At 42.0% G+C, this 27664-nt stretch overlaps 1 protein-coding gene across 1 annotated transcript; it reads left to right on the plus strand.

Moving 5' to 3' along the window:
• Positions 1–5801: 5801 nt before the first annotated feature.
• On the plus strand, positions 5802–27330 carry LOC104406855 (metalloprotease TIKI2-like). Its single transcript, XM_010015999.1, has 2 exons — positions 5802–6023; positions 26288–27330. Exons 1-2 carry the CDS (start codon positions 5869–5871, stop codon positions 26508–26510), a joined length of 378 nt encoding a protein of 125 aa, XP_010014301.1. The 5' UTR covers positions 5802–5868; the 3' UTR covers positions 26511–27330.
• The last annotated feature ends 334 nt before the right edge of the window (positions 27331–27664 follow it).

Genomic DNA, 27664 nt, shown 5'->3' on the forward strand with positions numbered 1-27664 from the left:
CACACACATTTTTATTTTTATATATATATATATTTATATATATGCTTTCATGTTGAAGGAGATGAACTCCTTGCTGATATGCATGGGTGTCACCTAGTTATGTGAGAGCCCATGGTCTAAATCCAAGAGGCCCTATAAGCTATTCTGGGGTGGGTTAGGATTCCTGCCTGGTTTTCTGTTCTCCCTTTGTTTGCTGCTCTCCCAAGAGCTTTGAAAATCTGAGTTTCATCCTAGCGTGGAAGAGGAAAAAACAAGTAAAACTTCTTGTGGGACAGGACATTCTGGTGCCCGTCTTGTGGGTGTGCATGACTGCTCTCTCTGAGGGATGTGTAAGGAAAGAAAAGCAAGAAGCAGATGTCTCTGTGGCCTGTGGCAAGGCGAGCGAGGATGCGTGCGACGGCCTGACGAATTCCTGCCTTGACAAAGACTCCCAAACTGGAATTTATGAAACCCCGGTTATAATAAGATGCTCCTAACTTAGTGTCTGGCTGTCATCCGGGTGCATCCCAAGAACAGTGGCATAAGGATAAAGCTGCCACATCACACATTCCTTGCTATCACCACAGCTTCTCTCTTGATGAAACAAAATCTTTTCCTTGTCTGACAGTTCTGAAAACTGAAGCGAGAAAAACCTCAGTGATGTTGCTGTACTTGGAAGCACGTTCAAAACATGGCAGTCTTCTGAGCAAAACTTTTCCATTGCTCACGCTACAAAGGCAAGATGCAAATAGCAAATTGGCAAAGTTGCATTTTAGAAGATTCTGCACATATCTGAGGGAACAGAAACGTTACCGCAAGATTGGTAAAAAAAAAACCATATTGGTGATTTAGTTGTGTGGAAGATGTGTATGGTCAGCAAAGGCATGTCCTGTCTCATGAGCTAAAGCAAGGGCAAATTCCTGGCCCTGCTGAAACCCAGGGGAGGATTGATGGATCTCACCCCAAATGTTGTTAGCATTACTCTGGTAGGGTCAGTGAGCAGAGGTGTTAGTGGGGTCTGCCCTGCCTGATGCTCCCCTCAGACAATGGTCAATGAACCATTTTCCCAATGTTTGGGAAAATCCCTGTTGGTGTGGTGCAAGGTGTAATGTTAACACCACGTGGCCTCCACTGGTGGGGAAAGATGGGCTATTTGCAAGGGCTGTTCAGAACAGGAATGAACCGTGGATGCTCTGATTCACCCTAGAGAGGAGGTTGTCAAGCCCAGAGATGGCCAGGGCCCTTCAAGATGAAGAAATTAGATACCTGATGAGAGGGGTAGGGAGATGTTTGCCTGGGCAGGGCAAAAGGCATGCCACGTGGCTTGGGGCTGAATAAAGATGGGACCTGTGCAATTTTAAGCCCGGGAACTATGAAAAGAAGCTCTTACAGAACTTCATGATGTTAATGTCTTTTTTTCTGACCAGATCCACTCAATAACCCTAGCAAATACTGATGATGAGTCAATTTTCTATTGTCAGTGTCAGTGCAGAGCAGCACTAGAGACCACAAAGCGGAGAGAGAAATGCTGAGACAGCCTAATGGAGCATGCAGCTCAGCCTAAACTTCTTGCCTCTTTTGTTTTGTTTTGTTCTTTAAATTCTTGAAGAGATGTAGAAAAGGATGGCAAATTTCACCAGAAGTGAAACAAAACCACATGCGTCTTTGTCTGTGGATTAAGTGTTTTCAAGAACTAGCTAGAATAAATGTTTTCCTGTTTTCACTGTTTTCTGTACCTTAGGACCAAGCCACATAGGATCTTTGCTAAGACTCACAAGTTTTCTTATTTAGACTCTGTTATTTTAGAGAACTTGTTTTGCAGAGCTGTGCATCCCAGGGAAAGAAATAAAGGTCAGAAGTGAGAATAACCTACCTAAGGGCCTGAAATACTTCTAGTTTCTCTAAAGACCACCCCGTGTGAGAAGGGCAGATTTCAAAATGGGTGGAACATCTAAGCCTGGAGTTGTATCAAGTTATTGATGAAAAATCTCCAAGATCTTTGCGCGGACCAAGATACTTGGGTGGCGCTTTCTCAGTCTTACTTCAGCACTGTGGCCTCACAAACTGAAAACTAGCCCTGCTTTTCCTCTGGCTTTCAAAATAACTATGTCTCTTGAAAAGCTGTCTCAGCAATAGTGAAGGAGTGGGGAAAAAAAAGTGTATTATATCCCCATGGTTTCATACAGTGCAGCTGTGCTAATAACAGAGTGCATTGAGACTGAGACCGAAGGAAAGGCACAAAATAGTCCATTAAGTGATCAGTTGAATCTAACAGTAAAGCTTCACACAAAGGGAAATCTATTGTCCAGGTATCCTATTGTAGATGGGAGGGGTTTGTCTTTTTCTTTAGGGGGAAAAATATAGAATATTAATAAATTCAAGCCTTTACAGTAATACAGTTTTTATTGAAATCAATAGGAAAGTTGTCTTCTGATAGAAAGGCTACTTTACTTTTAATTAAAATCTTCAAATATTCTTAGAATATTTTTGGATTAAATATCCATATTCTGTGGGATTAAAAGTTTGGGTTTACTTCTGTTTGAATGTCTGCAGGATGATGATGAGATTCGAAAACAACCAGGTCTCCAGATATATTGAATTAGTTTTCATTAAATTTTCATTATTTTTTTTTATTAAAAAATAAATAATTTTTCATTTTTTTTTTCCATTAAATTTACATTGAAAGAAGTAAGCACACATCAGCATACAGCCTTCAACAGTCCCTCCTAAGTCTTGGGGTAATATTAGTAGTACAGGAATAATGGAACAAGTATCAACTAAATGTAATATGCAGTTGCCACAGTGGAGCTATTCCCTCTGCATCGATTGCTGAAGTACAAGTGGTTAGTTTATAACCCTCTTTAGGTTACAACATTTTAACGTTTCTTCAGTGTTTATTTATTCTCTTCCCAAAGAATGTTCTAAAATATCGAGTTTACAACCTGTGGCTCATGTGATGGTAGTGGAAACAATTAACCTAGAAGCTTTCAAAACCACCACTGGGATTTTGATGCCCAAACTCATTAATTTTAATAAGAAGTGAGCTGCCAGTCGTCTTAAGTGGTTTCTAAAATCTCAACTCATAAAAACACCTTTCTACTGGTTCCAGTTTACTAGGAGCTCAGAGCAAGGTAAACACATGTAACAAAATAGTAGGTGTTAAAGGGGGGAAATATGTGTTCAGATGTCTCTGAGACTATTCAAGGCACTAAATGGTGGCCCCACTGTTGAGCTGGCAGATGTGGGCTGACCTAGGGACTGCCTCTACCTTCGTTGTCTCAGGGAATTACTGACTGCTCAGAACATGAGGCATAGTTTTGGTGGCAAGGAGAAGAAAATGGAAACAGAAATCCTGGCTCAGCTTTACCTGTGTTGATTACATTGTTCATCTACTTTGGGCTCTCACGTCTGCTTCATTCTCTTGCTTTCTTAACATGTTTCTGCCCACCACAGCCTTGTGGCCAGGGTAGTGCTCTTCTTCCTGCATGCAGATAGATGGCTGGGTTGTAGGAAGATCTGTGTACCAGAATGAGCTGCCTATGGGCGGTATCAACCACCTTGTGTTCCCATTGCTTTGGCATAAGTGCAGGAGGCAGCGAAGTTGGCATTTTCTTGTTACCGGTTGCTGCCTGCTGCCATTGCAGTTACCCACATGGTGTTTGTAGATGTTTGTTCTGGTCCTGCCTAATGCATCCTAACCAAGTTCACACTGTGTTATCTTCTAAGCTGCTAAAGGCTGGCATATGCATGTTGGTACTTCAGTGATCCACCATCATGGAATCATAGAATCAGCTAGGTTGGAAAAGACCTTTAAGATCATAAAGTCCAATTGTTACCCCAGGACTGCCATTAAACTGGTTGGATAAAGATTAAGAACTGTCTGCTGTGGCCTCAGGACCCACCCAGTGCAAAGAACCTTTCTTTTCTTTTTACATGAGTCTGGAGATGTCTTTGCTTCAGCCATGAGCCTGTGTCACCGCCTAAGTTGTCTTGAAGGCTTTGGAGAGCACCAAGACCTCTCAGAGAAGGTTGCTGCACTGATGAAAATTCATCCTTGACATCAATCATGGAAGAAAGTCTTAATGGGTTAAGAAAATTAGACCAAGGAGGTCTCTGTGATGTACAATAGAGCGTGGAGTGAGTATGAAGGAATTCGAAAATGACACACAGAGAGTCTGAATGTTTGGAAAAAGAGGAAAAATACAGGATTTTTTTGGTGTCTTTTATTAACATAAGCAACCTTAGAGAATTTAGAGTTAGTTTGAACAAGTTCTTTCTTTTCTGTATCTGTCATATGATCTCTGAAGAATTTCATTAATGTTGGCTACAAATAACAAAATTACTGTAGTTTTTGCCAGTAAGTCTTATAGTAGCAACGATTAATTATCAGTAGCTATTGGAAAGAGCTTTGGGTGAAACATGATGCAGTGGAACTAGAGATGACCATCTTGACTGCTGTTGTAATGGACTTCAAAAAAATGAAGAAAAGCTGCCATTAGTACTAGATGTGACTTTTTTGGAAAAGAACAAAATGTTCTGTAAGCGAAACATGTGGTTTCACTTGTAGCACATTTTGTACATTGTCACCAATGAAGTTTAGGATTTTTATTACTTTTTCATTAAAATGTCTTACTGGTTTCACTCAGGAGGCAAAACTTTTCACGTGGCTTTAATTGTTTCTGTCATAAAAGTCATAGCATCCATGTAATAGAAATAGTTCTGCAGACCATAGCTTCATATTGCCTATTAATTCTCTTCCATTTTCTGTACCTACAACTCACTGGCCCATCCCAAGGACAGAAAAAGTTTCTTTCTTGAAATTAAGACCAAACAGGAACTTCTGTTGAAGTCTGGGGAGGAATCACTTTATGTCAGTACTTGTTTATTGTAGTTTTGTTTCAGATAGCTCACAAATGTAACATGTATCTCTGTGTCTATGTATGTATATGTGTACCTATGGTACATGTCACATATATCACTGACCACATATCAAAGGAGTTTGTACTGACTTTTTTCTAAAATTAGTGAAACTCTAGAAGATTAAAGCAATAAAAAGGCTTTTTTTCTGTGTAGTACCACATGCAAAAGGTGGTACAGTAGAGTTTCAAACAGGAGTGAATGGCTCTGACAGTATTTCTTCAAGGTGGCTTTGGACAGGTCATTTGCCACCTTTTTTGCTTCTATTTCTCCACTATACAAAAAATGTTAGAGTTCAGGTCTCACATATCCTATCCCGGTAGCCTAGCTACTAGACCATACATGTCATCAGCCTGGGCTTCCCTGTCACCACTCCTAATTCAGATGAACAAGCGTAATTATTGCTGCAGTCAAAACAGTGACTTGTTTTCCACAGATGATATCCAAAGCTGGGGGAAAAAAAAAAAAAGGAACTAATATTATCTCATTGGTTTAAGATCTGCTTCTGTTAAGGTACCTGTTTTCCTCAGTCACAGTCTTGCTATTTAACCTTCAGCCCAGTGGGGGAGGTAACATTGACCCCTACCACAGGCTATAAAAAAGCCTGTAAGATGTAATTAAAATGCCAGAAAACAATAGCATATCAGCTGGTTTTCCCCCTTTTTTCAGTTTAGTCTGTATTTGAAAGCTTGATAGGAAATGCTGCTGCTGTCTTTCGTTTGCTGTCCAAAGCAAATAAACTCCTTGTACATCTTCTTAGCAGTTAGGAGCACTCACTGAGGAGTGTAGCCCTCTGCTTTTATTTTTTCTTAGTACAATTCCTCACTCATCAAATGTTTAAATGTTGTGTTTTGCAGTTCCAGGATGACAAAGACAAGCCCATCCTTGGAAGGGTCCTCAGCAACAGCCCTGCCTGCTGTCCAGCTATCTGAGCAGGTCCCACTGACATCTCCTTCCCTGAAGCCCCTGCAGATGGATGAAGAAGACAGCCTGTCTCCTCACCTCCTGTTGCCAGATAGCATCAGCCAGCTGGAAGAGTTTGGCAGGCAGAAGAAATGGCACAAGAAGCAGCACAAACACCATCGCCAGAGGCAGTTCAATGACCTCTGGGTTCGGATAGAAGACAGGTGAGTCATAACTTTTATGGACCCTGTCCTCTTCCTGCTGTCCCCTAACTGGTTGCTCTTTACAGATCCCAGCTCTTGTTGATTAGATCTTAAGAAGGGTTAGCAAAAGGCTAAATGGGAAAGACAGGGAGTGAGGTGATGGTTTGGAGCCTGATAAAGAACTAGAGGGAAGGCTGGTGGGCACATCTGATCTAAAAGTAAAGGAAAAAAAAAAAGCTATTGCTTAGAATATTTAAAATATGCAGAAACAAAGACTTGTCAGAGTAAAAACAGGAAAAGAATTACAATGGAAAATATTCTGTTTGCTCTCTTTCTTACAATAATTATTTTCCAATCTTTAGTGTCAGTTTTCAGTCCAAAGATTTGCCCATTTTCCAACCTGGGAGTCTTTTAAGATTCTGACATACCTGACTTTCAGTCTTAACTGTGATCTGGGGCTGAAATATTTTAACATCCCAGGCTGCATTGAAAAAATGAGGCAAAAAAAGTACTTAACTCAGGCTTCTATGTGAACAGAATGGAGGTAGACATGTTTTCGTGGCCATTTCAATCCTGGTCCAAGGTTAAAAATTCCCATTCAGAGGTTGAATAATAGCCTTCATGTTTGACCAGGGATTCTCAATGTGTGCTTTTAGGATTCCTGTGCAACTTACTCTCCCACCTCTAAAACTGAGGAAGCTCTTAGTGCCTTTATCCAGGCCAAGTCATGGGCAGATAAACAGCCTAACAAGTAAAAGGATTGAAATAATCTGTTGGGAACCGGCTGCTTGCTTATACATGCAATGACTGTCTTTGAGCATTACTGTTATTCCCATTTTCATAGCACCTAAATTCCTTGCTAGTGAAATGAATCAGTGTATCTCAAAGACTTCTCCCTTTGCTAAGGAAAAAACTCTACTTACTTGTGTTTGGGGATTTTTATTTCTTTTCTTAGTTCATTCTTTTTTAATGGAGAAGTTGCCTCTTTTTTTTTGGTAGTTTATTGTATTCTCACGGTGAATGAGGTAAGAGTTGTTGTTATTAAGGTGGTGCATATTAATCTTAATGTAGTAAGGCAATTTCTGAGGTTAATGTCAGCCTTGGTAAGAAGGATTCGGGTGTTTCGGTCTCAGATTGTGTTCAGTGGTTGGATCCTCTCCACAGAGGATGGAAATGTTTAAGCATGAACTAATTCAGTTCAACAAAGTTGATTGCCTTGAGGACAAGAGACTTCTCTATCTTTCTTCTGCCTGGAGGCTGATGAGTCATGGTGTCCCATGATGTCCCAGCATTTCACATGGGTGTCCGGTCCAGCTCACCATATGTGTCATGCAAGAATGATGCTTAAATAGATCTGTTGGAAGGCTGGCAGTTAGGGACAATCCTCTTGCACCCATCCTGTCTAGCCAGAGATGATACTGGATATTGGGCCTGATATGGCTGTGGAAATGTGCAGCTGGGAGCTTAAAGCAGTGGTGCTTGTATAGCTTTGGTGGACTTTATGCCTTATGCTGTTTCTGTAAGAAACAGTTTCAGTAAGAAATGTCCCTAGGAAAAGTATTTAAAAGGGTAGTTCCCCAGTTAGAGTTAAATTATTTGCTCTGTGCTCTCCTGTGAGATTTCATCTGAATCAAAACCTTTAATCCCTCTACTTCCATTTCACAAGGATGGAGACTGGGATAAGGAAATGTAAGTTTCCGCTCCCACCACACTGGTGATGAACCAGACACTGTGTGTCGCCTGCCTTGCTGAAAGATCCCAGGGAGATATTAGTGGAAGATCACAGGCCTAGAAATGAGGAAAGGCTGGAAGAAGGGAAGTCTGCCTTAGTGCTTTCAGATGGTTTTAGTGATTCTACAGTTCTGGAGTAACTTCTGGTGTTTTCCTGGAAACGAAACAAAACAAAAAATACAAACTGTTCAGCTAAATCAGAGGCTCACAACCAGCTCTGGTTTCCCCATAAATTGAATGGGGTCTCAACTTTCATAAACCAGCTGCTGCATATTGTGCTTTTGGCAGTTGGGTTTCATCAGCATTAATTGCAAGCTGGACCTTGCACAAGACAATAAACAGTGAGTTCTCTCTGACTGGTTCCTTTCTGATTGGCAAGAAAGGAACAGAAATGTCAGAAATGTGAGCCTGTCACCAGGCTTCGTAGGGTGATCATTTTGGGGAGGAAATGGCTAGGATGGCTAATAATATGGGCAGTGGAGTGTTACCTGTGCACATGAACTTTTGTTATGTTGCCTCAGCAATGTTCAACAGCACTCAACAGTGAGACTGTTGATGAGTAATTGTTGTACTAGAAGTTCACACTCTGGCCTGTCCCATAGATCCATTGTGCATTTGCATATATTTAAATTGAGACCCCCATCTACCCCATGTGGTAGATGGGCTGAGGCCTCTGCATATAGTATTACGTTGAGCTGTGGTCCCATATTTTCAAATGGTTCTTCTTCCAGTTTGAGTTTCCTAACTCACCTGTTGTCATCTGAAACTTACCTTTGAGACAAAAGAGAGAGATTTAGGTCATTGTATGGCTTTTGTGTGAAAGCTGCAACTTAGTTTCTGTGTGAGGTCTCCAGCATTCAGCTGTTTGAACTGCTTTTCAACCTGAAAAGTCAAAGAGAGATACACAGGTGGAGGACAAATCCAGGTGAATTTAAACCAGATTATTGTTTCTTCTATGAACCTCATTGAACTGTGAAAGGACTGTGGTTCATACAGCTCTTTTCCAAAGCTTTACTGACCGTGGATTAGAGGACTTTATGAGCCATGAATTGCAGGGCTTTTATGGACTATGCATTTCTCAGCTATCTCATACACTTCCATGGAAATCTTGGGGTGTTTTTTTAAGCTACCAACACAGAAACAAAGGAAATGAACACAGGAGAACAATCTTAAAGGAACATCAAAGGTCTGACTCGAACCTATAAAAGCCAGGAAATCCATAATTAATGGTTCCACTAAGACTTCAGCTCACACAGTTGTTTGGGTCTGATCTGAGGTTATAGCTACAATCTGAAATGGCCTCGTGAAAAATGAGTCATCGTTTAATGTCACACATCATTATTAGTATTTACTTTCAGCTATACCTTAGAGATCGTCCTTTCCTTTTTGTTCTGTCTTAACAGCTGAGACATGTGAGTTGGCACCCCTGAGTGCATGGTATTTAGATTTGTGTGTTGGAGGGTTAGTACTGCTGCGGAGGATGAGAAAGCTTCTTCTCTGTCTTCTCCCTGTCTTTGACAGAGCTAAGATTTGCTGATCTCCTGGGTAATCGGCTACACTGAAGGCTATTACAAAATAAAAAATGCTGATGAAATGTGTGGTTTCCTCTCCCTTCTGCCTCCTTCCCCCAAAATCTAAACAAACTGAAAAAGTCCTGCCTGGCTGCAGTTTGTGTTTGAAATAGTTTTTCAAGAATCAAAATTAAATGGGAGATTTCAAGGAGCAGGATTTTTTTTCTTTAACTAACTGCTTGATTTTGCAGAAATATGCAGATCTGAAGTCTGTCTTTGGGAGGAATTTGAACTTAGACAAAACTTAAACTCAAGCTAGCTCCTGTAGCCAAAAGCCAGCTGGGGCAGCAGGGAGGGGAGGCAAAACCCTTGGGCTGAAAGGCTGCAGTTTGGCATACACAGTGTGTTATTGTTCCTGTTGACACTATGTTAGCTGAGTTTCCCCTTGTAATATAAATAATTAATTACAGATCATCCACTGGCTTTTTAGGATGAGCTGCTCAGTTAATTGAAAGAGTAGAGAAATGTCTGTGACGTTTCAGAGTAGGCCATGAAGGATCAGCCATCACACCTTTGTTCTAGCAGATAAAAGGTTTAAGGCTACAAACAAAACCAGACCAGGAGAACAGAGACTCTCTCCCAGCTGGGGTAGAGCATTATAGCTGCTGAGGCCATTAGGGAGGGAGAGAAGGGAGTTAGTAACTGGGAGGGTGTTTCATATGGTGTGAGGTTTGGAATGAGCGATGGCAGCTGAGGGATATGAAAGAGAGAAAAACAGTGGTGGGAATAAAGAATTAGAGAGGATGTAATGGGTAAATTCAAAGATTCATTCCCACTGCCGAGGAAGAGATCTGGGTAAAGATAGTGTTTGGAAAGACACTGAGGACACACAGATGCTTCACTTGCATAGGAAAGAAATTAAAGGAAAAAAACAGTTATCTGAAGAGAAAGGAAATTCTTGTCCCAGAGGTAAGCTTAGCTCTGCAGAACCTACCATTAGTGGGAAGCAAAATGGATTCCCTCTGTCACTGGAAATGGCATTTCTCTGATAGCCCAGTGCTGACTATTTAGCCCCAGATGAATGCAGTAACATCACAAATATTAATTTCTTTTGGAAGTAAGTTATTTTAGGTTAAAAAAAGTTATACCAGTGATGGATGGAGGGAGACAATGTGTAATAAACTGCACTAAGTGTGTCTGTACAGAGTGAACCTTATCAGTTTGGATGGAATTTAAGCACTTAGCCTGTTATCCTTTCTTTCAAGACAATGCAGTGATGGAAAACAGAACTCTGTCAACTCAGACAAACTTTTAATTTCACTTAACTGCATCTGAAAGGTAAATTTCAGTAAATGAATCCAAATTGCTTCCTTTTCACAACACACGGTGCTGAAATACAGTACTTAACTTCATTAAAGAAAAGACTGCTTTTCTTTAGAGGAGACCTAGACACTTTTGAAGTCTAACAGGTAAATTGTGGTCAGATGATTTCCCTCCATATGGTAGCTTTGAGCTTGAAATTTCCATCACTGGGGCCTTGTTTGTTTAAATTACTCTATCTATCTGCCTCCCTGCTAAGGATACTGCTTGGAGAGAGCATGCCTACTGGCATACTCACAGGGAGAGGGGATCATTCCTTTCTTCAGCCTGTTTCTGTGCCACCCAGTAAGCAGTTTGCCACCACTGCATTTATTTGCCCTCTCTTCAATCAAGGGTGAAGATGCAGCTTCAGGACGTTTCTAACTTGTTATAATGAACCTGTCTTCCAAAGCAACCTCTCCAGCAGCCAGGAACAGTGGGAGCATAGATGTATTGGAGCCCCACCTGCCCTCCCTTGTCACACCTCATTGGTATTTGGGACTTTATTGTGTTTTGTGCCCCTCCTTCCTCCAGCATTTCTTTGTACCATTTCCTTTGCTGTTCTCCTGGCAGGATTTCCTTCTCGGGAAACATTCATCATCGCGGTCCCTATCAGTGACTGCCCCCCATCTCCAGGGCATGGCATACTAATATCTGCTCATCAGGAAAATCTCATGGTTTGACAGCTTGGGTGCAAGACCCTTCCGTCATGCCAAGTGATCTCAAAACACCTCCTGGACAAATGCTCCCTCTTGGTTGCTCAGTAGAAGCTGAACCTTTGTATCTGGAACTGGCAGGAAGCCTGCTCTTTAGAGCTCTTTAAAGATTGACCAGTCTTTTATGAACTCTGGATATGTAACGGTCAGAAGAAGACGTTTTGGGCAGTGAAGCAGTGCTTCAGTTGGTCCTTCTCTCTCCCAGTGTTGCATGCCTCTCTTGAACATGCAATCTTGCTTCTGTGAAGGTGTCCTCAGCTCCTCCTGAGCAGAGAGCAAAGTGTGGGAAATACTGCATTTTCCCCTTCATAGTTTCTTACTGTCTCCATTTGATCCCCCTTTAAGATGACCATATGGCTTGATGCCACAGTTAAACAAGCACTGACATTGGCAATTCTTTTATCATGCCCTTTGCACAGCCCCAAGTACACAAGCCCTCCAGTAGAAGTAAAATAACAGCATGGTATAACTTAGTGCGGTATAAATAAGAGGTAAATCTCCTGACTGTAACATATGATACAGTGTTGACATATCCTCCCTCCCTAGATGGTTTTTATTGAGGCTTCTTGGATTATGAGGTTGGTCAGAGTGCACAGAATGTATTAATTAAAGCTGTGAAGCCTGGGCTCAGCACACAACTCTCTCGTGCATCACAGTAACGGACGGGAAGTCCTGATGTTCATGTCTATAACTGTAGTATCTCGATGCTAATAGACCCTCCCTGTCAGCTGGCTGTGAGTGATAACTTCTTTCCCCTTGCAAAGTCAAAGAGTTCATTTGTTATCCTCCAGATGGGGCTGAAAAGATGTGCAGCCACGCTTTCACCTGCTAGACACACGAAAAGATCCTTATGTTTTACTTTGTTCTGTGGTTGTTCTCTTGATGAAACGAGCAGAGATAAACTTACAATAAAATAAGCAAAAGCCTTCCATATTTACCTTCACTATTGCTTCAGTGTCTCACCGTCAGTATGAGCAATTAATAGAAGCAGTATGCAAACCCTGTTTTAATGAAAGCTATAAATACCTGAAAATAAAATCAGAAGAGATAAAAGAACTTGGGAGTCTCTTGGAAATGGAGACATGATTTGTATATAGATTTTAGGTTTATTTCGTGAAGCTAAATTATTGGTAATGCATTAGGCATTTTGTTTGCATGAAATTTAAATCCGTCATGGATATTAAATCCATATTTTTGAAGGCGAGCAAGTAACAAAATTGGAGCACACAAAAGCCTGGATTTTTGAACAGTGAGGTATTTTTCAGCACTGGATATCCAAGAACACTTTCTGCTTCTTCCTCCTCAGTGCTGATTAAGATTGAAAATACAATGCAAGATGTTTTATGGAACCTATTAAGAGCTTTCTCTTCCTTTCTTGTTTTCTACTTTTCATTTGGGATGTGTTGAGTAAAGATAATCTGTATTATGTCTTTATAGCTGCCCTAGTTTGTTGTATTTCTGATTTGGGCTGAACAGAGCCTTACCACCACTAGCCTTTTAAGCTGCCTAAGATCCATCTGATGCAGCACAAACAAAATGTTTGCTTAGGATTCAATTTCAAGAAGGAGCAGCTGCTGAGTTATGATAATATCTTCCTCTGTGATGCACATCCCCACTTGTTCCACTGTTTCTCAGCCAGTGCAGTCTCATTTCCACATGCAGTGCCAGGAGTCCTCTTGATTTTGGATAACCTGTTAACTTTTCAGTTCCATGATGATTCTCCACTTTCTGCCTAAATTTTCTCTTTCTCCAATACTCAGTCGATCTGCCCCTTTTAACTCTGGCTGCATGAACTTGGCATGAGGCCTAGAGGAAGGAGCAGAAAGGGACTGCTCCAGCATCTCCATCTTCATCCTCAGACCTCTGCCTCTCGTGAGTTCACCGTGCAGGAAGTGGTGATCCTACAAACACTGCGCTTCACTTTGCAGTCAGTCCATGCCGATGAAAGTGTGGGCTTTCGGAGCCTGCAGCCTTCAGCAGAACTTCTTTGAGATGGGAGCATGTCTCACTTGTAGCTAGCATATTCTTGTCATCTCGCATTCCTCAGACTGCAGGAGGTAGGAGGCATAGCTAGGGATTGTTCTTCATTTTTTAGCCAGGGCCATAGATCTCCTTCATGTTATTTCATCTTGTTTTTCCTGCCATTTTCACACAGATGCATGTGTGGCCAAGAGCACTTCAGACTGGACAAGACAGAATTTGCTCCATTTATTCTTTGCTAAATTCATGGTCATCATAAAGCAGTCCAGGCTTTCTGCTGATGCTTTTCCTTCTCTTGACAACTTGGGAGCATCATGGGCAGTCTCTGTGATGGTGCCCAGTGCCAGGAGTGTTGGGGGCCTAATGGGGGCAAAGAAACCTACAAAAAGTTGTTAACAAAACCTTTATGATTATGTATTGAATCAGTTTTAATTCTCATTTATTTCTCAGAAATGCATTTACAGTTGGCATTAAGCTGAAGAAAAGATTCCTGTGGGTATAGATGTAGAAGCAAATTTATTTTACTTATAGCTTGTTTTAATGTCCATATTAAGCTACCATGATTGAATAGTTAGACTCTATTTAAGGCTTGAGATTCCCATCCACAACTACTCAGTCATAAAAATAAGGTTTCGGGACTGGACCTATAATACAAAGTGTCCCCTGTGGAGTGAGGCAAAAAAGGAGGGCACTTCTTATTCCACCGAAAGAGTTAACACTAAGTGGGTTTGACTTTCTTCTGTGTTAATGTAAGGATTTTTCTCCGGCTATTTTTAGTCTGTTCCAGCAGTGTATCCCACTCTGGTCTGGTATGCAAGAGGTTTGCAAACACTTGTATTTCTGTGTTGTGAGAACAGAGCGTTTGTGTGTTACTGGAGTGTGTGTTCCTTCAGCAACTAAAAGGAAGGGCAAACCATGCATGTGATCCATGCACATGTTTATTGTTGCCTGTGAATAACCATGTACAGCAAATGGGCTCTGGAAGAAAGCTTGTTAGCAGATGTCGTCATGGCCCTTCCAATTTATAAATATAAGCCTTGACATTTATATTTTCCATATCCAGGGTTATCCTAGCCAGATGTTGCGAGGATTGGCTCCTTGGAGTCTTTAACTACGACTCCTCATGGCATATTGTCTATCGCACACCAAAAAAATCTACTTCTGGCTCCTGTCAAATAGATAAGGGAAAATGCACTGAGTACCCTCAGGTAAAGGGAATTCCACTACATCTAAAACTGCACTTTAACACAGCTCTCCAAAACTCTTTATGTTCACTCAGCTGAAAAATAAGTTGTCTGGTTCAACAGGCAGAGAAAATTCAATACACAGTAGCACTTTTACCCTGCTGTTTGGGGTGGGTGAAGAGTGTGGTTTGTGTTATACTTGCAAGGCTGACTGCACTTGCAGACACTGTAAAAGTGCTGAGTGGGCTCATGCCCAGGGTAAGCTGGATTCCTTAAACACAGCAGTGGATAGTGAAGCACCTGTGCTCTCTAAATTGCAGTTCTTGGTACAGATTCTTACATTTAGCAAGTGTGTTTTCCCTATCGAGCTCCACATTCAGACTCCCAATGTGCAGCACTACTCAGCTGATAAAATGTGGTTGTTTCCACCTTCAGAGTGAACTGAATTGCTCCCTAGACTGGTATCACCAGCAGTGACCCCGTAGGGAGGTTGGACCCTTGTGTACATGAGGTTTCAAAGAATCACAGGATGGTTTGTGTTGGAAGGGACCTTAAAGCTCATCCAGTTCCAACCCCTGCCACAGTCGGGGACAACCTTCCACTAGACCAGGTTGCTCCAAGCCCCTGTGTCCAACCTGGCCTTGAACACTGCCAGGGATGGGGCAGCCACAGCTTCTCTGGGCAACCTGTGCCAGCGCCTCAGCACCCTCACAGGGAAGAGCTTCTTTCTAATGTCTAATCTAAATCCTCTCTCTTTCAGTTTAAAGCCATTCCCCCTTGTCCTGTCACTACAGGCCCTTGTAAAAAGTCCCTCTCCAAGGTCTGGAGCTGTTGGGGTCAAGAGCAAGACGTTCCCCTGCTGCTCAGGCTATGGAAGCAGCAGAAACCCATCCATGCCATGGCTTCTCCTTGCACTCCACCCATCATGGAGAAGAGTTAATAGAGTAATAGAGTCGTCAGAAAAGCTGGGTTTGGGCTGAAGATGGGACCTCTGAATGGACACTGCTTGCTGTGTTGATGGCTGTCTCCCTCTCTGCCCCAGGGATACACAGGTGTGTTGAGGAAATCAGTTACCATCTAAAAGCCAGAACAAACCTGAAGCACTGCAACCTTAATTTGGACTTACTGTATATTTGAGTGATACCCATATCTAGCATTATCTAAGCCCTGAAAGATTGCAAATCTGCTGTTCCTCAAGGTAAAGCTCCAGACTGACCAGAGCTACATAAAATCCATAAAAATGTAAAAAACTTCCTCTTCCAGTGAATTACCACAAAGAAAAAGAAATGTCTTTAAAATTCAGTGGAAACGCAAACACACAACAGTGTCAATGCCAGCCCAAAGGAATAGGGTAAGGGACATAGGATTTATTTCTGGTTCTGGTATTTATTTCCCTTCTGACTAGTGAGTGTCATGCCTGTGAAATGAAGTGAAGAAAAATATGACAGGGAGGAAGATGACATTACTGTTGTGGTGGGCAGTTAGTTTATAAGAGGGGTTTAACCACAATTATATTGTGGTAGCGAATTTATCTAGGAAGACAGATTCATTGTAGAGTGAAACAGGAGGAAATCTGATTCCCTGAGAGTCCAAGCAGGATGGGCTGTGCTTCATGCTGAAAACCCAGCAGGACCCAAAGGGTGTCTGTGGTCTAAGTCCAGTTACACACTGGGATGAAGAAGTAGAATTTATTTAAATTCACATGGGTTTAATGCTATAAAAGCTGAGTTCCTGCAATTATGAAAAAGCCAGTCCGAATTCTGACTTCACTCAGATCTCCTCTTTACAATTCCTGAATAACTTAACTGAACAAAGTCAGCATTATACCTGGGTCCTGAGCCCACAACAATGGAAGGCGAGGGAGCCAAGCCTGTGAGCTGCTGGGTGTCAGGGATGCCTCACGTAGCAGTACCATGGAGGGCCATGGTGCAAATGGTATTCACAAAAGCTCAGTTCTGCAGGGACACGTCGGGATCCGGGTTCTGACACCCAGCAGGGAAAGCTTTTGCAGCCTTCCCAGTCCTGCAGGACAGCAAGCAGCTTCTCATGACCAGGCTGTCAGGTGGTTTGGAAGTGCTTGGGCAGAAGGAGTTTGTGCTGTGGCTGGTATCACTGTAGTTGCTTTGCAAGCAGCAAGAGGAACCCAACCCTTGTTGGCAATGCAGCAGCTTAGTGTCCTTGGCATTTTTGCCTGGCAGATGAGCCCTATGACCCTTCTTCCATTTTGTGAGTGAGTCTGTTGGAAAGGAAAAGAAGCCAGGGCTTTTGTTCAGTGGAACAAGCTGGAATTTAATCCTCCTCCATGTAACAGGTTCAAAGATCTGACTCAATCTTAATTATTTCTACTAAAGAGAGACTCTGGAAAAATACAAGCAGGAACGTGAGCCCAGTGAATTAGAGAGAAAAATGTGATACGGACTAAGCGGACAGAAAAACTGTTACGTGGGGATGGAAAAAGAACAGGGAGAAGGGAAAAGAAAATTAAAATCAAATGGAAAAATGCAGTGTATTGGACATCCATTTAAGTCAATTTATATTTTCGTTGTTCGTTCTGTTCTTTAATACATTGCACAGGCATCTTAGTTGAAATAATTGTATGTCTTGGAGAAAACACTTAATTTGACAGGATGTTTTAGGTATTTCCCCACTATTGCCTATTCTAAATAATTTTTAAATCTGGAGGGGAAAGTTGATACCTTTTACAGTGTTTAACAAGAAAGTGACAGGGTCAAGTATATACATCTCTATGAATGTATGTGTTCCCCAAGCACATCTAAACATGCATGGTTAATTCTGTGCATCTGCAAAAAGTATTTGAGCCATAGGGGCCACACAATGCCAAACAAACACTTGAGTGCACGTAGGAGAGGGCAGACCGAGTCACTGGTTCTAATTAATTGAAAGGTTGAGCCCAAGACATAAAATATGGATTATGATTTTGACCACCCCAAAAATGTGAATCGTCTTGCATGTGGGGCTGTATTGGGGAGAGCAGGCTATTTGCAAAGTACAGACAAAAGGAAGATATTCTTCTGATGCTTGGGATCTCGTTCAAAACCACCTGATTACAGCACCATCAAGTTAACGCTTAACATGTTCTGTATCAACAGGTTGCTCAAAAATCTTCATATCTTGCATCACTGGCAAGATTTTTTACAATGCTGAGCCCATCTGTGTGTGCACCCGTGATGTTCTTGCTTACTTTGGCTGCAAGAACTGCAATCATTATCTGTCCAAGGAACAGTGAAACAAGCGCTTGGTTACTTGAGCCGCGATGATGAGTGCCTTAATTGCACATACAAATCAGGTACACAGCCAGATGTGTGTGGTGGGTAGGGGTGAGTTTGTGGATGTTTCTGAGCCCACATCACTATTTAGACTATCATGAACACATCCTGGCTCAGATGTCAGTGCAGAACTGGTTGAAACAAAGGGCTCTGCTATCCCCTCTTAGCAAGGGCCAGGCCCTGGGTAAAACTGGGATGCATTATCCCGGCTCTGTGATTGCCTCGTCCCAGTGCAGAATCACAGGGGGATATTCTTAGGATATTAGAGAATCATCAAAGCATTTCTCAGAAGGGCAAAGGAAAGAGCTAATGTTGTCATCTCCTGCCTCAGGACCACCCAGACACTGTACAACAAATCATGGGTCTTCAGCTACAGTATCTTGAATTACTGTTCACAGGGATTTTAAAGATTTTTTTTTTCCTCTTTTTTTCCTTCTTTTTTCTTTTTTAAAAGGATGACATGTAGTTTCCTGATGGGCTGGTTTTAATAAGGTCAGAATCTTTGTTGTTGCCAAATCAGAGAGGAATATAACATCTTTAAGTCATTAAATGGGAATGGGGTAATTACTCAGAGGGTGTACTTCAAAGGTTATTGGGTTTTACAACACTCTGTGTTTTTACACCATTCTGCAGTTGTCTGGAAAAGAGTGGAGGGTCTGATTCTGCAACTGCCACATGTGTGGGTGCAGGACTTGTATTTGCAGGGTTTTCTTGAAGGACTTCAGGGCAGGAGGCTGAAAAGGGCCATACACAGTTTCCAACTGGGGTTGCAGGAAAGCTGAGCCTGACTGTGAGGTGCAGGAAACATTCCCACATCCTGGAAATTCACTTCAAAAAAGGGCCCTTGGGCTATGTTGGGTTTGTTTCTCACCTGCTCCTTCCCTACCTGCTAGAGGCATCCTCATGTCCACATTTACGTCACTGTATCTCCATGCCTGGAGGACCTTCAGGCTGTATTGCTGTGACAGCAAAGTCCTCCTCTTTCCCCTGTCTCTGATGTAGCAGGCTCCATTGCCCCAATCCCTTCCCTTCCGTCCCATCTCCATCCCTTCTTCTGGCCCCAGAGCAAATAACACGCTTTGCCATAACAACGCGGCTTTAGGATGTTCCTGTATTTCTCAGCCCCGCTGCAGGTCGGTGTCACTGGGGGCTGTATTTGTCATCATGGAGGTATTTTGCAGGTGGCCCAGGCAATCGGGTACTCCAAATCACAGTGAGAGCCTGCAAAACACTTCACTTTGGGTTAATGTTGCTGGTGTCACGCTAACGCTTCAGGGTCTCCACTCAGATAAGAGTCAGGGGAGTGATAGAAGTGAAGTGATTTAACACAGTGTTGATGGTTCCTCGGTGGGTGACACAGGGATGAAAATCAAATCTCCCAGCTGCATTTCAGTGCTGAGCCTTCTCCTGCTTACACCATCATGGCCTCCCTGGAGATCCTGATCTAAGTAAGCCACCTTCTGTCACTCAGAGTCAAGACCTCAAAGAGGAGACAGCAGGCTGCAGCCCTGCCATGCCCATGCTTTGGGAGCCACTACACGACCATGAAGGGGAGCTGCATCCCCGCCAGCTGCTGCTTTTTGCATTGCAGAATCAGCAGTTTTCCTCTTCCCCGCCCTGTGGCCCCATCCCAGTTTAGGAACCCATCCTAAACTGTGAGATGTTTCACTGTGAGAGTTAAAGCTCTCACAGGGGCAAGAGCTTGGCTGGGGTTCAGGAGACCTGAATTCCAAAGATAGAGATCTTCAGAAGCAGCTCATCTAGCCCACTTCAGAGACATGCCTTTGGGGGGAAAGGATTGTCCTCTGGAGACATCTTGTTCCCCACAAATACAGCTGAATAGCTCCAACTACAAGCCTGCATCTGACATAGCTACAATTAATCTCATCCTTTAAATCCTGTTGTAGACCAGGGCATCTGAAGGACTGCCTGTGATCATCTTTGATGGCACCCTCTGCAGGTGCTGCTGACAGCCTGGGTCCTGCTCATCACCACCACCCTTCCTGCACTTCAGTACACAGTGACAATATGGCTGAGGGTCCTGGCATGATTGTTCACAGCTTTCTGTCCTTTCAGAGCCAATGCCTGCTGAAACCTGTGCTTCCCTTTCCTTCTTTTCCTTCAATATCCTCTCCTTTTTTCTAAAGATAAGCCATGGCAGACATGGTCCTAACAAAGAGCAAGCATGGGGGAACAGACCTGTATCAGTGGACGTGCATTGCCCTTTGCCTCCACACAGGGGTTGGAGGCTCACTGGTGCCCACTTCAAGGAGGGGAACTGCTTGCTGTCAGTCTCCAGAAGAGCCAAAGCATTGAAATAAGGCTGGATCAGAGCTCGACATTGCTCTTGGGTGGAAAGATGGTTCCCATTTGAATCTCATCAGAAGGAAAGCTCAGATCAACAGTGACGGGTTGTTGAAATGCTCCCGGGGTGGTTACCTGACCCCTCTATTGATAGCGTGGCTGCAGCTGCTTCTCAGAGAGGGTGGATGCTTGTAGTGTGGGAAATGGCCAAAGATCTGGGCTCCCAATAACCCTGGGGTAAAGGAATAAGAGCAGAGATAAGGCTTTTCTTTGGTTTATCCCATCGGCCACAAACAAGCGTGTGATATTGGTTACTCATTCAGACATGCAAAGGCAGTTTACTACACTACTGCCAATAAGCAGTGGCCTCCTCTGGTCCAAAACTGGATTCCTTAATCAGATCCAGGTTGTATTATTATTTCTTTTTAATGAACTGAACCTTGCGAGAGCATGAGCCTCTTGGCCTTGTTCCTGCAAAGGACTTCAGGATGCGCTGAGTTGTAGGTATGTGAATACTAGCCTTGCTGGAAGAACTTATGTGCTTGCAGTGCTTAGCATCCTGCTAGTTTGGGACTAGGAGACTCAGCATGCTGCAGGATTTATCCCTCAGGCTGCAAGAACAGTGTCCGTAAGGAAGTCAGTGGTGGAGAGATAAATGGAGCTTGGGGGGAATGAAGCCTATGCTGATCTAAAGAATCCCTTTATGGAATGTCCATATGGACACATTAAATAATAATATGAAGATTTCAGGAGGTGGAGACTTGACATTCCCTGTAAGAGGTTACTCTTATGGTTAAATCCTCGTGACTTATTTCTATTGTGACTCCCCCCCTGCCCCCGATATATTTGTTTTCCTCTTGGTTGAGCACCTATTCTTCCCTGCCATACCTGTGGTCAGACTTGTTTCCAGCCAGCTTGTTCAGATACTGCAACGGGTTGGTCCCAGTGCTTTGAGCAGATGTATTGTTCAAGTCTTGATGAATAAATTCTGGTGACATAAATGGGTCTGGTTAGTTCCAAGAATAATTGTCTTCACTAACAGAACATTATTTTTGATCACCAGAAAAATAATGTGATCAACTCCTCTCACATCTGTTCATTAAAAGAAAAGGGAAAAAAAAAAGGCAAAATTTGTTTGAAAAGAAACAGGAAGCATATGCTTAATATCACTTAAAAAACCCCTAACCATCATAAGGTTAACATCAAATCACAAATGCAAAACAGCCATTATTGTATTTACTCAAAAATTTTCTTTCAGTTTACTAGCTCTTTAGGTTTTCAATTGAAACATGCATTTTTTCAGGGTTCAATCTCTGCTGGCACGTTGTCTTGATAAGCTTCTTTCATCAGATGCTATTGTAAGAAAGGCTGTCTGAGTCCACATTTGTTTACGTTTATTAAAAATAGTTGTCATGTGTTTTTATAGTTTCTTTGATCCAGAAAAATCCCCAAACACTTTGTAAGTTCTGCTTGAAAGGGTCACTTCCTCCACCGTGAACAGAAACCCGTGCTGGGACTGAGGCAAGGCACCAGATCAAAAATGCATGGAAATACCACCATAATTCAGTCAGTCCTCACTGCCTCAGAGCACCATCGTTTTCCCAGGAGCTTCAGAATAGGTACCATAAAGGCAGTTTGGACTTTAGGGGCAAAAAGTGGTGAAAAGACCATCTTCCTGCAGATTGCATGTTTTTCATGGACTGTCTTCTGCTTTGCAAATAAAGAAGCAGTGGTACCTACTGCAAAAAGCATAGTGCTGGCAATATGTCAGCTACACCTACTGTTCCCAGCGTGGGGTATCTCACTCCAGAGAACACTGAGCAATTAGGCAGAGCCAGAGGAGAGCAGATGAAAGGATGGAGGGAAAGCACCTGAGGACTTGCAAAGAAAGGCAGAGGAAACTGTTTAGAAGACAGAAAACTGAGGTGAAACGTGGTTATGTCTTCAAAACACATAAAAGGCTGCTGAGAAGAGGAAAAGAATAAACCTGTCCATGGGGACAGGAGAAGTCACGGACTTGTGTTGTACCAAGGGAGGTTTGGTGAAACATTAGGCAGTAATTCTGGACATCAGGAATGGTGAAATGCTGGAATAGATGTCCACAGAGACTCTGGAATTGCTATCATTTCCTAATAGCGTTTCTTTGAGACTGGATTAGATGTAGATGTGAGAAAGGGTGTAGATCTTGCTCCTATCTTTGGGACAGATGGGCCAGAAAGCCCCTCCTGGTCCTATTTTCTGCCATTCTGCTGTAGTGTCACATGTGATCAGATGAGCCCTGCTTATATGAGTAAACCAAGTCATGCTAAAAATCAGTTTGTGAGCTCTTTGCAAAGTCCTCACAAGCTAAACCAGAACAGAAATGCCCCCAAAGGGTTGCATGTGTGTTTGTTTTATTTTCCAGTTTTAAAGTGCTCCCAAATCATGGAGGTGCTCCAGCATGCCCCCAGCATAGAGAACTTGAATCATGTAATTGGATTCAGTAGGGTCTGTTCACAAAGCCTGTGCCTGAGGCCCCATTTCTGGGGAAAGTTTTACACGTCCTAATGATGGTAAGACAATGTATGACTAATGCACTGATCAGAAAATCTGATCTAAAGTACAAGCTCATGAATATGATACCGCAGGTCATTTGGCTAAAAGATACCTGGAGTCTTCCAAATCCTCAAAACAATCCCATACACAGAAGCAAAAAGGAGAGGTATGAACAGAGGAACCAGTGGTTGCCTGTTCACCACAGATCATGTGGAATGTTTTGTTAAAGATATTTTTATCAGACACGAAAGACTGAAATACAGAATATCCTGAACTGGCAAGAGAGGGCGTGATAATAACTCAGATGGTTATCCCTCAGATCTGTGATTTCTTTTCATTACTCTCTATGTTCATTTCAGGAATGCTCAAAACCTCCCTGAGGACAGTGGAAGGTTTCCAGTTGAGTTCAGGGGGCTGCTGCTGCTGCTTTCATCCTTAGGGAAGGATGAGGGTCAGTGAGATCCTGTGTACGCAACCAGACATGCTCAGAGGGAGCTTGGAGAAGTCATCTCCTGACACCAGGGCCACGTCTAAGATTAGATTATAATCTAACCTGTCTCTGTAATCCCCAGGAAGATAAAGACCCCAAGCAAGAGTATGTCCCCACTAGAGACCTGCACTGGAATGAGGTGGACCACCTTCTGGAGAGGTTTCTCTCCCTTCATATAGAAACAACCTAGTCACAGACTTAGACCAGAGTTTTTACAAGGAGATTTGTAGCATTTGGTAAAAGGAGTCATTCTCTTTAAATACCTCTAAACCACACTGGCAGTTGGCTAGAAGTAGAGTTGCATTTAAGAAAATGTCTTAGATGGATAAACTGTGATTCATTTGCTATTAGCATGCTTTGTACACGTTAATGGAAACACACTGTTCTTTTCTTATAAAGCACTTATGGATTTCTTAAAAACAAACACCCCCACCTAACAGTATTTATCTTGACAAAGAAGCCTTTATAGAAAATAGATGTCTTGAAAACAGAATATTACCTCACTGACTCAGGAGAACGGTGGTCAAAAATTCTCAGGTCTTTAAGGTCTTTTGAGTAAATTGGGGGTGGGGTGGTTGTTCCCCCCAAAAGTACCTGTTTTCAAGGAAGAAATAATAATAATATTAATAAATAATAATTAATAATAAGGTTCTGTCTGTTGACTAGAAAATGGAAACACCATCCTAAACGTAAAATGTTGATTTAAGGCTGCTTTAGGAATCCCTTAGATGTAGCTGGCTGCTAAATGGCCTCGGGATTCTTTCAGGGTTTCCCTGGCCAGCCTGTGTCCCCCATTAGACATCTCACACAGTGCATCCCTGAGATGCAGAAAGGCAGTTTGTATGAGGGATGTTTTAATCTCACTGGAGGATCAAGCCCAGAGAATGTGTCAGAAGCAGGATACACCCAAACTGCAAGCCTGAATGGCATTTTGGCAGCCTTTGTTAAAGTGAAATTGAAAAACAGACCCTCCTTGCTGTTTAAAATTCAAATTAGGGCTAAATGATGTAGTTCTGTAAAATGACAAACAGTAACCAAAAGATGAGTATGAGCACCTACCCATACTGACCTTAGGGAAAACTGGTACAGGGGAAAACCCCCAAAACTGTGATCCCACTGTCAGTGTTGTCAGGTCTGTGTAACACGGCATCGCTCAACAGGATAAAAGAGATCTGGATCAGAAGTTGGAGCATGACTTCATTTCTGTTGAATTACTCAGAGCATGTAGTACCTAGTTTTGTCAGAAGTATGCTTTAAGGATGCTTGGTATTCACTGTAGCAAGGCCATTTATACTTACGTTACGTATACCACTGGAGCTTGGATACGGAGTGTCTAATCTGGTGTCATTTTTGACAGCACTAAATTAACTGCTTAGGAAAGCTGGGCCAATTTGAAACAGCAGCATTAGCTTCTCTCAGATCAACTCTTTGTATTAAGTGACTGCAGCAGTTTTGATGCAATACAGAAGAAGCTCTAAAGCTATGTGTCTTGTATCATCAGTTCAAGACATAAACCTACCACTCACCATGGGAATTTAGGTAAGAGCTTTCTCCAGCAAGGCTTGATTTCAGAATTCTCTATTTACAGGAATTTGTTCCTCTGGAACAAGCACCACTTATCACTGTCAAAGTCCTAATACTGGTTAGATGGATTATCTACTCCTATGAAGTAATTCCCATGTCTTTAATTCAAGACTGCCTGTGTTTTTTTACCCTTATTCATCGCAATTAGTTAAGATCACTTCTAGCTACAGAACAACTTATCCCACTCAGAAGATGTGGTGACAATATAAAGGTTGAGGGAAGAAATGAATGTAATTGTCCCAAAACCCAGGGTGAAGTGTAATGTACAGTGATTGTCTATTGGATTTGATGTTGACCCATGTGTGTGTGTATTTACTAGGGCCCTCTTCTGTGTGGAATCAGATGTCCACACACTTTGTGTTTAACTCAACACATTTGAAGCATCTGAGCTAAAAGCTGTCTTGACATTGCTTGAACAGAAAAAGACAAAAGCTTTCAACGCTATTAAATTCTATTACTGTGCATAAATCTGGAGCAAGGTATTGTTCCTTTTATGTGATATTAGGCAAGATGTGGCCTTTTTTCTTCAAAGGTCAGGATCTCAGATGCCATAGCTAAGTATTAGAAGATTGCATAGCTTCTTATCCCATAAGAAATTATGTGGCAGTCATTTTCAGTGCCTCCAAATCCCTTTTATGGAAGATCAGAAAGTAACACAAGAAAATCTGCAGGTATTAGTGTCACATCTTGTTTTCAGGGGAACCTGTCTTTTCTCGCCTTGCTTCACAGCAGAATGCCTTGGTTTTAAGTCCAGAATTCACCTTGCACATTTTGCATGCTTGGTTGTGCTGCTCTGAGAGGAATATGGATCATCCAATAATGGATGCAATGGAAGCATTTTATGAAATGGAGATTACAACTTAAAACTTCCAAAAAATGGACCTTTTTGACCTACAGCATCATGGGACTCATGATGAATTCCAACCTGCAAATTCAAATCAAAGTACTAATTCAAGCTACAATCAATAAGCAATCACACCACTGTTGAAGCAAATGCACAGGGAAACTTCACACTGAGTCTGGTTTTGGCATTGTGATTTAATTCAAAATGGCTTAAAGCCAGGGAAAAAATAAATCAAGGTGCTTGGTCTCCTATGCTCAAGGTTATCAGTTGTGAAAGGGGATCCTGAGGAATTCTTTATGGCTTGTGAAACAGGGAAAGGACATGTTCTGTGGCCCCTCCTGTACTTAGTATCCAGTCCATGGTAAATAAGACATGTCTCTGAGACATGACTAATTTTGAGACCTTTGGTGGCAAGGAGGTACCTAAGAACATAAGAATGATGTCATCCTGGGTCAGAATAAAGATGTATTTACCACAGTCTCTGGTGCTTGCCAGTAATGCTTGAAACAAGGAATGCAATACGTTAGACATAGCAAGAGTGATCCCTCCTTTGGCTATATTCTACCAGCAGGCAGAAGCTGAGGTGCATCCTGGATCAGAACTGTTTCTAGATCATCACACTTACCAGCCCCTGGGGCTCTCCCTGCATGTCTAATGCATGCAAACAATGATGACAGTGATGATTGTCATTGTTGTGGTTACTACTGCGTAGAATGGCGGCTCACAGAGTTTAATTTCCTTCTTTTGTGTTTTCTCTTAGCACCACCACGTTGCCTTCCTATATCAGGATAACCAATGGCTACATCACAGTCAAACCTCCCATTTGGATTTCAAACCAACTGGATCAGAGACCGCGTTCAGATCGCCCATCCCAGCCTCAGCCTACAAGCTCAGCTTCAGCCAGGCTTTTATGGCCATCAGTAACTTCTCTTCTCTGCGTGGCCATAGCTTCTTTACTCCTGAATCTACTGCAGCCTTCCTGACCACATTAGTATTACGTGCAATCCCTTGGAATAGAGAAGAGAGATAATTTATGAACGAATTGGAGGTTAAGACAACAGTTACCATCTGGACCGTCTCAGTGACTCAGTAGTGCCTTCTAGCTGATTTTGTCTCTTTGCCCAGATACATTTTGAAACTCTAAAGCTTTATTGTAACACTGACTTACATCTTCTTTTTGTAGAAGGATCTTTATTTCCCATAGTGCTATGGGGTTTTGTAAAATATACATGTTCATATAAAGAAAAAAAAAAAGAAAAAGAAAAATGTATTTATTCAACTGGTAAACTTATTTTTCTTGTTGTTGTATATGTTAATAACATCCCTATTAATCAGTAGCGATGGTGAAACAGATAAATTAATATTTTCTATATTTGTTTTCTGACAACTCTGCAAATGTCTGAACTGACACCAAATGAATGCCTTCTTTCTTTCCTTAACCATTACCTTTTACAGCAGCTGTCCAATAAGTAAAATTCTGCTAAACTTCTTTATTTTACTTTCTTTTATCTCATTAGCATAGCTTACACTAAATAAAGCAGGTCCTGCTCTCTGTGGCCTATGCCCATTAGAAAAACAGGTGCATACCTAACTCATTAGCTGCTACAGCCTAAAGTACCAGTTGTTTTTTTATGACTTAGTAAGTCATTAGTCAAGATAACCCTCTAAGTTCCACTGTTATCCTTAACTAAACTATTTAACTTCTTTGGAAATTACCGATTTCCCTCTTTGCCCTGGGATTAATTCATTAGCTAACACAAATTAAGACACCTTTTTTCTCAATAAAAAATTGCTTTTGAAGTCTGGAATAATCCCACTGGAATTACTTTCTTCTCTCCCTCATTTTATATAAGCACAAGCCTACAACCTTTCCGAGCACAAATGAGGACAGAACTTAGTCTGTCTATAGGATATAGGGTATAAAGATGTAGTATCCTGTTAATCAATAGAACTTCTTTGAACCAGTTGTATTAATGCAGATGGACAACCTAGAGGGCAAAAAACATCTACCACTTCCTCTTGCTATTATAATGCTTAGAGCTGATATATCCATGCTGAATTATGACTTGTCCAACATCTGTTCAAGACCACAGGAACCAAATTAACCCCTCTGTTAATTCAAAATCTGTTCAAGACC

Source organism: Nestor notabilis, unplaced genomic scaffold (assembly GCF_000696875.1).
Source record: "Nestor notabilis isolate BGI_N333 unplaced genomic scaffold, ASM69687v1 scaffold9210, whole genome shotgun sequence".
In the NCBI taxonomy this organism is placed as follows: Eukaryota; Metazoa; Chordata; class Aves; order Psittaciformes; family Psittacidae; genus Nestor; species Nestor notabilis.

Bases quoted from the DNA above. Each gene is read 5' to 3' on its own strand.
- LOC104406855 (XM_010015999.1), top strand. From the start codon at position 5,869: ATGGATGAAGAAGACAGCCTGTCTCCTCACCTCCTGTTGCCAGATAGC. The intron at 6,024-26,287 runs GTGAGTCATAAC...GTTTTCTCTTAG, and splicing joins TGGGTTCGGATAGAAGACAG to CACCACCACGTTGCCTTCCT.